General features: G+C 57.0%; 2 protein-coding genes across 17 annotated transcripts; one reads left to right on the top strand and one right to left on the bottom strand.

Annotated features, from left to right (window-relative positions):
* Positions 1-64: 64 nt before the first annotated feature.
* On the bottom strand, positions 65-4,719 carry asb3 (ankyrin repeat and SOCS box containing 3). 15 transcript variants are annotated; one of them, XM_088438977.1, is made up of 11 exons: positions 4,475-4,691; positions 4,089-4,328; positions 3,656-3,826; positions 3,468-3,580; positions 2,801-2,933; positions 2,003-2,180; positions 1,731-1,937; positions 1,211-1,315; positions 960-1,133; positions 733-866; positions 65-506 (listed from the first exon to the last, which is right to left on the bottom strand). In XM_088438977.1, exons 2-11 carry the CDS (start codon positions 4,294-4,296, stop codon positions 346-348), a joined length of 1,584 nt encoding a protein of 527 aa, XP_088295103.1. In that variant the 5' UTR covers positions 4,297-4,328; positions 4,475-4,691; the 3' UTR covers positions 65-345. The 15 variants fall into 15 exon arrangements, 13 of the variants coding, with proteins under 13 accessions (XP_088295103.1, XP_088295092.1, XP_088295095.1 ...); XM_088438966.1 differs by having other exon boundaries at positions 733-1,133; positions 1,559-1,937; positions 3,426-3,580; positions 3,660-3,851; positions 4,475-4,715; XM_088438969.1 differs by having other exon boundaries at positions 733-1,133; positions 1,559-1,937; positions 3,660-3,851; positions 4,475-4,713.
* On the top strand, positions 3,957-9,427 carry c17h10orf88 (chromosome 17 C10orf88 homolog). 2 transcript variants are annotated; one of them, XM_088438995.1, is made up of 9 exons: positions 3,957-4,005; positions 4,072-4,347; positions 4,824-4,918; positions 5,512-5,668; positions 5,877-6,083; positions 6,367-6,469; positions 6,571-6,759; positions 7,159-7,322; positions 9,003-9,427. In XM_088438995.1, the coding sequence occupies exons 3-9, from the start codon at positions 4,912-4,914 to the stop codon at positions 9,238-9,240; spliced, it is 1,065 nt and encodes a 354-aa protein (XP_088295121.1). In that variant the 5' UTR covers positions 3,957-4,005; positions 4,072-4,347; positions 4,824-4,911; the 3' UTR covers positions 9,241-9,427. The 2 variants fall into 2 exon arrangements, with proteins under 2 accessions (XP_088295121.1, XP_088295122.1); XM_088438996.1 differs by lacking the exons at positions 3,957-4,005; positions 4,072-4,347 and having other exon boundaries at positions 4,420-4,918; positions 6,409-6,469.
* The last annotated feature ends 3 nt before the right edge of the window (positions 9,428-9,430 follow it).

The raw sequence follows: 9,430 nt of genomic DNA, 5'->3' as shown, positions 1-9,430 counted from the left end.
TTGAAGGACGATTAGCCGAACCAGAACATCAAAGCTATTGACACGTTGGACGATTGACAAGACGTTTGCACCAATCAAAAGATTTTATTCGCACCAATCAAAAGATTTGATTCGCACCAATCAAAAGATTTGATTCGCACCAATCAAAAGATTTGATTCGCACCAATCAAAAGATTTGATTCAGCATGACAAAAATATGACAAGACAAAAATGGATTCGGACCAAACTATAACATTGCCGTACCGGATACAAACTCAGTTTAAACCGTACAGTACCATCACAACCAGCGTGAATGAAAACAAAAACAAGAGGACTTTACATTCAAAGTCCCAGAAATGCAAGACGTCAGCGGGAATCCTGGGCCACGAGGTCGCGGAAGCGCAGGAAGCCACGGAGGCACGGCGGCACGGGGAGTCTCCGGACCACCTCCGTTGTCGTCACCACGTCCGGTCCCGTCAACGTCCTGATCCGAAGCCGGCACAGGTGTGTTAGGTCGGGGACGCCGTCTGCGCGGAGAAAATAAATAAGGCTCGGTTCAGGTCGACTACGCCGACGACGTTGCGCGCCGCGCGTTTGGAGGGCTGTCGATGAAGTTTGCTCGAGTGGGTTACAGGATGGGGACGGGACGGAACTACGTCAATCGGACCTGCGCGCCTCGGACCTCGGAACAAAAGCGCTAGCCTCGACGACAGCGACGTTGAAAACGTGGCCATCAGGTCGACGGCGGGCTACCGAATTGCGGGAGAGGTCGCCAGGTCCGCTCCGCCCGCCTTTGGCACAGGACGGCTTTGACGGGGGGCGCCACGGTTGACCAGTTGACAAACCGCAGCAGGAAGTTGAGCAACTCGCCGTCGGCTTTCCGCAGTCTGGAAGCGCAAAGAAAAAGGCGCGGCGGAATGTTGGCGCCCAAACAAAAAGGCGCGCGCGGGACGTTGTCGAAGGGGCGGGGGGGGGCGCACAGGCCGGAGCGCAGCAGCGAGCGGGCTTCCAGTCCGGCCCGGAGGAGCGGCGGCAGCCAGTCGCCGGCCGTCTCGGCCCGCTCCGGCGCCGCGGCCAACAGGTCGTCCAACTCCGCCGGCCTCAAGGCCGTCTTGCCGCGGCGCTCGACCCGGCGGCGCGGGGGGTAGATCCACCTGCCGGTAAAAGGACGCGCGCTTGCTTTGGGGGGGCAAACGAGGGTGAAAGCCAGCGCCTCGTCCCGCTAGCTCACCTGTGCTCCAGGACCATCTTCAGCCAGTCGGCGCGCTCCAACACCAGGCTCCACTCGTCTCGGCGCAGCGTGGCTCCCGCCGCCAGCAGCGTCCGGGCGGCCTCGCTGCGGGCGACGACACGCGGCGCGTCTAAAGCGGCTCCGCGCTCCTCCGGCCACGCGTAAAAGACTTATCTGCGCTTTTTCTACTCGGGCCAATCGAGTTTGACTTTGGTGCCGCCCAAATGAACGGAGGACTTTCCGGCAAGCGCACAAAGGACGGCATTTGAGGCGCATCAAAGCTTTATAATGATGGCGGCAAAGAACTACGCTGGTCTAAATGAAGCTCCTCAACTCAGTTCAGCACACCTTTAGTTCCGGACGCCGCAATTCCACTAGATGCGGAGATACGATGCCGTAGGAAATTTGGACTTTTGCGTTCATCCGGACGACATGCTGGAAATGGCCAGAGCGGCGGCGGAGAGGGCGCGGCGGAGAGGGCGCGGCGGAGAGGGCCGAGGCGTATCCGACCCGGGCTTGCCTGTTTCTGTTGTGGAAGGCCAGCGTGAGCGGCGAGCGGACGCCCAGGACCGCGTCCGCGTCCTGGGCGTCGGGGCTGAAGCCTCGGGCGAGCAGCAGTTCCACGCCGGCCGTTCGGCCGCTTTGCACGGCCAGGTAGAGCGGGCTGACGCCGTCCGGGTGGCGGTCGCACCGGCGGTCCGTGGCGTCCGCCAGTCGGTCCAGGATGCTGGGGGCGGAGGCGGACGCTTAGGCTCCCGTTCCGATCCGCGAGCCGATGCGCGCGCGGCGTACCCGAGGTGGCCGAACCGCGCGGCGGCGTGGATGGCGAGCTGGGGCCAGTCCGTGCTGCACCGCAGGTCGGCGTCGGCGCCGTGCTCCAGCAGCAAGTCCACGCAAGACAGGTGACCCTCCTGAGAAGCCAGCAGGAGCGGCGAGGCCAGGTCCGCGGCCTGCGTGTTCACGTTGGCGCCTGGACGAGGGGAAGAAAAAAAAACAAAAACACGCGAGGCTTCTTTCCGGTTCCGGTAAAATCTTCTGTAAGGGTTGCTCACAAGGTACGGGAGTTCCTCAGTCCAAGCAGGATTAACAAATAGGCCTGCGTAACAGCGGGAAGGTTTCTCGGGAACTTTTGCCCGCTTCCTTCAGCTTTAAGGCTTACCACGCTAATATTAACGACCGGAAGACCGACCGCAGGATATCCGTTAAACTATCGGTCGAGTGCCAGGAAAGCCGGAATGCGGAGCCACGGAGCCCTATTCTGGCGGACGCAGAAGAAGGTCCGCCTTGCCGCGAAACGCCTCCTGGTCTTCCTAGACCCGCGGGGAGGACGGCCCCGGTCAAGCTAGGTGACTCTGCATCGCGCCGAACTAGATGACGCGTGCCAGTGTGCAGATTTTGAGGAAGACGCGGAACGAGGAAAGGTCGCAGCGACACCGAAGCCGCCGGACCTCAAGTAAGCCGCCGGACCTCAAGTCCCCTTTGTAATAATACGATATGCGCAACTTTCCGGATGCGGCCCTCGGACGCAAATGTTTGGGATAACCTGCGCTGGCGCCAGCGGCGTTGCGACGGCTTTGCAGCGCATCTTACCGGCGCGGACCAGGACCTCCAGACAGTCCCGCCGGCCGTACTGGGCCGCCACAAAGAGCGGCGTCATTTTGTAGTCGTCGCCCGACTCCAGTTGGGCCGACCGCGCCAGGATGCGCACAATGTCCACGTGGTCCTGCGAAAAGCACGCCGGAGGATGAGGAGAGGCGTTACGCTTCTCAATTTTAATCTGACAATTCGGACACGCGGATTCTCGCTTTGTCAGAGTTTTCGCTTTATTCTCGTCTGAGAAAAGGCGGAATAACGACTTGAGAACTTTGACTATTCTCAGAATACTGACTTTGATCTCAGAATCTCAAGGGGCGGATTATAAAAGTCAAACCAGAACCGATTATTCTCTGAATTTAAAATCAGAACTCGATGATTCTCAGAATTCTGACTTAAAGGTGTGAATTTCTGAATTCTGACTTGATTGGCGGAATCAATGAAGCCGAATAAAGTCAGTGAGAAATGTCAATTCAAAGTGACGATTCCGTTTTACGAGAATAAAAGCAAGAAAGCCGACAAGCTGTCCTTTTACTTACTGCCCCCACCCAAATCTTCTTTGATCACGATCTTTTTGGGAAACTGCTGTGTCCTTTTAAAAAAATCCAATGGAAAAAGATACCTTGGACCCGCCGACGTGCGCGCGCGCGTGCGTGCCAGTGACCTGATAGACAGCTTGATGAAGGCACGTCCAGCAGGAGGCCGTGTGCGACCCGTTCAACTTGGCCCCCTTTGCCAACAGGAGCTGCACCACGTCCTTGTGGCCGTTGCTGACCGCTGCCCGAACACGCGTGTTACTTTCAGGCTCGGATGCGCGCGCAAACCGGGCGAGACGGGCAGATTGCATTTTACCTACGTAGAGGGGACAGGACAAGTCGTTGGTGAGGCGGTCGATGTCGGCCCCGGCTCTGAGGAGGAGGCGGACGGCGGCCAGGTGGCCGCGTCCGGCCGCCAGGAAGCAGGCCGACTCGCCCTCGTGGGTGGCCGAGTTGACGTACGCCCGGAAGCCCGACTGCGAGCCGGCTGCGCGCGGGGAGGCGAGGGGGGACTGGTGTCAGACAAGCTTTCTTAGCAACTTATTGCTAAATGGCGTCATAGTGACTCGTTTGCAAAACGTTGTATGCTTTTTTTCGGGAGGGGGAGTTTATAAGGATTTCGTTTATTTGGCAATGCGACGCTCGCGGGGTACATACATAAGTGAGGTACGCACTCAACTCAATCCTATTGAGCGGACGCTCAAAGCAACACATATCAATTGCATTTCGGAGGTTTCGGAGGCGCCTACCTGTCGTGGCGGCCGCCGAGAGGATCTCCTTGAGGCAGCCCGCCTGACCGGCGTGGGCCGCCTCGTGCAGGGCCGTCCAGCCCCGGTTGTCGGCGCAGCGGATGCTACGGCCCTCCTGGATCAGCAGCCTGAGGCGCCTCCTGTGCCCGGCGCGAGCCGCGGCCGCCGTGCCGGACACGGTGTCCTCGTAGCACTCGCTGAAGTCCATCCCCGAGTGACCGTCGGGTGTCTCGAGAGCCACTGCGGAAGAGGGACTCGGGTAAGATGATCAGCTCGATCGACTAAGATGCTCGCTCGACTCGACTCGACTCGACTCGACTCGATTCGGACACGATGGTCTGCTCGACTCGCAGGCGCTCGGCGAAACCTCACGTTGTCACGTTTACCTTCGGCTCTCGAATTCGGGAGGTTTTCTGTTCTTTTCTTCTTAGGTTGTCGTCTGGTGACGCCGCGGCGAGGAGTACCGCGGGGTTTTATTGAAGTGAAAATGGGCTGAAACCGACGACTCGGAGGAAGTGCGGACGCGCTTTCCAAAACAACTGGTCGCGTTTTACTGACGTCACCAAGAGTTGGAAGGCGCTTAGAGGAAGCGCGGACGCGCTTTCTCCGCTTTCCAAAACAAACGGTCGCGTGTCAACGGCGTCACCCCGGAAGTGTATCCAGACGCGTCTGTTGCCAAGCCCGAGCAAAACCCGCTCTGAAAATCCTCGGATTTAGTTTTCTTTTCGTCTCTAGACGACCGGAGTGGAATCGATTCGAGTCGGAGGCGCCAGGAGCCATGCGAACGCACAAAAAGACCAATCGGCTACACTGAAACAGCTACATGGCGGGTAGGAGGACAAATCTTTTCGCCGTCGTCTGGCCGGACCGCCATCCACTGGATGGTTTTCATGCGGTGGAGACCAGTCTTTTACTGTTTTTTTTTTTTTTTTTTTTTTCTGGATTTGTCTTGTGATCTACTCATCATCAGCCCACGGTTTATGGCGTTGCCTAGTGACCAGCGAGCTGCCTCTCGTTTGTCCGGATTTGCCCGGCCACTGCAAGGCCACCAATTCATTTTGTCGCTCATAAAAATGTTCTAACGCGTGGCCGGTCCAATATCGTTCTTCTCGGTGCCCTGCGCGAAAAATGTCAAAAGTATCGTTATCGTGACAATGGAACGTGCCAATGTGCATGTTGCAAAGATGTGTTGCCTATGGAATCGTATGCTTGCAACCGACTTGAACCAGTCAGCTGCAACTTGAAATGCTCATCTGCATACAGAAGGTGAACCTAGCTCCGTGTTCTGACAACGTTGTGGCTCACAAAACGTTGCGTCGGCGAAAATAGGCATTTCATTCATCCCGATGATAAAAATGAAATTTCTTGAGGTAAATGTTGCCATTGATTTGGCAACCTCGCCATTGCTTGTCGTCGCACCCAGCGGCATCCGGCGCCAGGGTGGACGTCAGCTTGAAGACGGGGGCGGCGTGGCGGTGCGGCGGCGAAGGCGGCCTGGCCGACGTGGTGCTGGCGGTCGACGTCACGGCGGCGAGTGACGGCGATGGCGAAGAGGAACAGAAGCTGTGGCAGCGACTCGGGTAGCTCGCGACGCCCCACGGAGAAACGAACCAGAAAGCTCAACCGCTCCGACCAAGCGGAACGAGCGTCTCTCCGCAGAGGATAAAGAATTTGCGCAACTTACTACGTGGCGACACAGATGCTATTCGTTAGCTAGCGCCAGCGGCTCGAAGCGTCTTTTCCAATGCGTGCGCCGACCGCCCTAAGCTGGCGTCTTGCGTCTCTCAGGGGCGGCGGCGTCCTGTTGGAGCGAGCGGACGCCGCGGACGAGCAGCCCTGCGTCCTGACGCTGAGCTGCGTCCCCGCCGGGCTGGCCGCCATCGGCCGGCTGACGCTGGTCAGCGAGGCCCGCACCATGGAGGTGTACCTGCCCTCGGGGGAATATTGCGCCACCGTCCGGGGCCGCGAGCAGGACCGCGTCGGCCGCGGCGACAGGTCAGCAAGAGGGCGCGCCTCCGTTTGCCGCACATTTCTTCGCAAAACCCATTTGTAAAGGTGGACGCTCGCGAGGCTTTGCTGGGATCAGCATTCAAGCTTCGTAAGGATTCATTGAGGGGGAAAACTAAAACCGCAGTAAAAGAACTTTGTCATTCACCAGGAAACAGCATCGGTGGAGCACCATCTACTGGGGAGGAGGACTTAATGCATTTCTTTAGCGTTGAGATTGCGATCGGCGCTCCCTCACCCTTTGCTTGCTTCATGCTAACATGTCGTTCAGTCACCGAGGAGTTATGCGGTTTTCTTGTTGCTGTGCGAGCAGAGGACCATTCTACAGGAAGCAGCTGAGGTTGGACGAGGCGACGCCGGCATGTGACGTCAAGGTGATTTGAAAAACGGCAAAAACGCCGGCCCTCCCGTTTTTGGATGTCTCGTAACTTTGAAACGGCCCGCCTTCCGTCGCGCCTTCCAAACGCTCCCTCAGCTCCTGTCTCTGGCGGGTCGAAGCAGCGTACTTCTGTGCGGCGCGGCGGTGGGTCTGCTCCCCGCCGCGCCCCGAGACGCCGGCGCCGCCATCGACCTGCAGCGGGTCCAGAGTCTGGTGGACCAGATGGGCGCCGGCCTCTCGCCGGGAGCTCGCGACCTCATGGACACGTTGCGCCTCTGGCAGAAGGTAGGTCTCGCGCTTTCGCTGCGCAGTCCCGGGACCGCCGCCGCCGTTCGGGTACGGTGACCGCACGCTCCCTTCTGTCAAGGGGCCCGGCCGAGCGGGCGCCCGCCTAGCCCTTTTCAATACATTCCAAAAAATAGGGGTTCATTCCTCGTAGGATGCAAAATATTTGTTTGTTTTCTGTTGAATACGGCTAATTTCAATCTGTTTCGACGTTGAAATGTTATTCTATTCCAAAAACAAACCAATTACCCAATCTCGGTATTTCCTACGTTTACCGATTGTCGCTCCAAGTCTGATCGCACGTGACATCCTTTCGGCGTGTATTTTATGAACTATTACTTCGGCGGGTGAATGAAATAGTACTTGTTCCTTTTGTTTTTGCCCGCACGCCGGCGTCAGCCTCCAGCGGACGGCGCGGGGCCCGCCCCCCAAGCGGCCCATTTGATGCGGCGCTTGCTGTCGGGCCAGCGCGAAGACGACCCGCCGCCCGCTCTGCCATCTGCCCTGCCGCCCGCCCTGCCGCCCGTTCTGCGCCAGCTCAAACTGGAGCGCGACCACACGCAGTAAGTGACACGTGCACGATTTCATCTGGGAAAAAAAACTTTCAGTCATGCGACACAAATATAACATCCGGCGGTTTTGCGAATCTTTTTACAACCGAGGGAAAAATGGAGCTTGGCTGTCTTGGCCGATTCATGGTTGGGGCCCTAGTTTCAGTACCCCGAAAAGTCCACTTAAGCAAGTCTGTTTCGTGCCACCGACTGGCAGCGGCGAGCCATTGAGTCTGAGGTCATTTTTGCTGCCGGTTGCCACGGTGACCGCCAACCCCTCCGCAAGCGACGGACAAAAGATGCGCTTGTGCCCACGCCGCTGCCACAACAGCGTCTTTGTTTGCGCCCGCTCCCGACAGCTGAGCGCGCAACAAACGCGCCGACATCCAAAATCGCCACGCGTGCCACCCGTGTGTTTTGTTTTTTTTTGTGCGTGGAGGTGCATGCGTCACGTTTGTCGCAAGTGGAGTATAAATAAGGTCATTATAACCATTGTACGTACCTAAAATAGTATCCTTTTTGACGCAAACAAGGAAATAAAGCAATGTAAATGAACTTACTGGGTTTCTTCCGGATTAGTCTGAAGTTAGTGCTTGTTCTAAAACGTCCTCTTTTGGGGAAGCGCCGCGTCTTAAGGAATGATAAGGAACGAAATGTCGCTGCAACACGTCCCTAAAGTTTGTTTTTGTAGAATATCGTTGTACGTGATAGGTATATTCTGGGGCAAGGGAAGAGGTACGCGGTAGCGTATGTGGTCCGTTTGACAGTTGAGCACCGCCCCGGCAGAGGGAGTCATCCTTCTGCCGCATGTGGCCAGCGGCATCCAGTTCGAGCCCCTTTTCCTACGTTTGCGTTTCATGCGCTGAGCACATCTGTTTGGACTTGTCTTTGCCGCCTTTGTGTTGCACAAGCGAAAACATCTTGGAGGAACATCAACTCCCACATCTGCTTCGACTCGGCTTTCCAGTCCACGCCTTCTTCTTGTTTTTTCAGGCGTGAGGTTTTGTCGCACGTCTCTCGAAAGTACCGTGCGCGGCGCTCGGGGAGCGGCCGGGTCCTGCCGACGTCGAGGCCGCCGGTCGGCGCGGCTTCCCGCTGACGTTTTATTTTTAGTTTGCCCTCAAAGGCACAAAGCGGAAAAGCTCCAAGAATATCCGTGCGAGTCGGCGAGCGGACCGAGCGAGCGTTTCCGAACGCATCGGCCCGTTGCCGACGACTAGCGTTAGCTTACCGTCGCCGGTCGGTGTTGATACGCGTCCTAAAAATAACGATCTTTGAAAAAATATATATATGTGCGCAAAATGAAAATAAGCAAAGTCAAACTTCGTTCTCGGTCCCTTATATACTCAATGTTTTCTTAAAATACATATTTTGTGTAGGGCACGTATGACAGACTGAAAATAAGTACAAGAATCAAATGCCCCATCAAAATACAGTACGTGGATTCTTTACAAGGAGTACGGCGAAGCGCAAAAGTGATGATCGGAAAGAAAGAAAACAGTGCTCATTTTGGACTCCGGGTGTCACCCGCGTAACGACATACATGACAAAAGAAGTTGGGAGCAAGTCGTGATGTCAAGTCTAATGTTGAAGCACTCGTGGCTTTGGTCTTGTTGACTTTTTTTTTTTTTTAAACGCTTCAAAAAAATGTTGGATAAAGTGTACTTGTGAGTGTACTAACTTGTCCCTCAGGAGCGCGGACACGTCCATGGAGCGCCGCCTGGAAGAAATGGAGCGACGTCTGAAGGAGCACGTGGACCGCCGCCTGGACGCCCTGGAACGCAAGTTGGACGAAGCGCTGCTCGCCGTCTTCCGGCGGGGGGCGCCCTCGGCCCCGCCGCCCGCCGCCCCGCCCCCAAGCGAGCTCCAGCGCTCCGGAAACAGCGGTCCGCACAGCGGCATCTCTGGCGCCGTCCCGTCGCTCGGCTAACTCAAGTAACACGAACGCGGAAACGCGCCGCCTCCGCTTCTCGGACAGGATGCAGACGCGGAATGAAGACGCGGGGCGCTCGCGCGGAACTGACCGGTTGCTGAATTGCTTTGACGAGGGCGACGATATCGGGCGGACGTGCTAACAGTCGCTTTTCTAACCATTTTCAATAAAGGTGTGAACTCGCGTT

The sequence above is a fragment of the Hippichthys cyanospilos genome, chromosome 17 (genome assembly GCF_059441005.1).
Source record: "Hippichthys cyanospilos isolate Australia breed blue-spotted pipefish chromosome 17, RoL_Hcya_1.0, whole genome shotgun sequence".
Lineage (NCBI taxonomy): Eukaryota > Metazoa > Chordata > Actinopteri > Syngnathiformes > Syngnathidae > Hippichthys > Hippichthys cyanospilos.
Note: the sequence above shows the minus strand (reverse complement) of the source record. Positions and strands in the feature narration are given on the sequence as shown.

What these genes read in the sequence shown, in the direction of transcription:
- asb3 (XM_088438976.1), bottom strand. Translation starts at nt 4,296, where the DNA reads ATGGACTTCAGCGAGTGCTACGAGGACACCGTGTCCGGCACGGCGGCC. An exon ending in GCGCGGTTCGGCCACCTCGG is followed by an intron (nt 1,938 to 2,002) that starts GTACGCCGCGCG and finishes CTCCGCCCCCAG; the next exon opens with CATCCTGGACCGACTGGCGG. An exon ending in GCGACCTCTCCCGCAATTCG is followed by an intron (nt 507 to 732) that starts GTAGCCCGCCGT and finishes TTCTCCGCGCAG; the next exon opens with ACGGCGTCCCCGACCTAACA.
- c17h10orf88 (XM_088438995.1), top strand. An exon ending in AAGCTGTGGCAGCGACTCGG is followed by an intron (nt 5,669 to 5,876) that starts GTAGCTCGCGAC and finishes TGCGTCTCTCAG; the next exon opens with GGGCGGCGGCGTCCTGTTGG. An exon ending in CGTTGCGCCTCTGGCAGAAG is followed by an intron (nt 6,760 to 7,158) that starts GTAGGTCTCGCG and finishes CGCCGGCGTCAG; the next exon opens with CCTCCAGCGGACGGCGCGGG.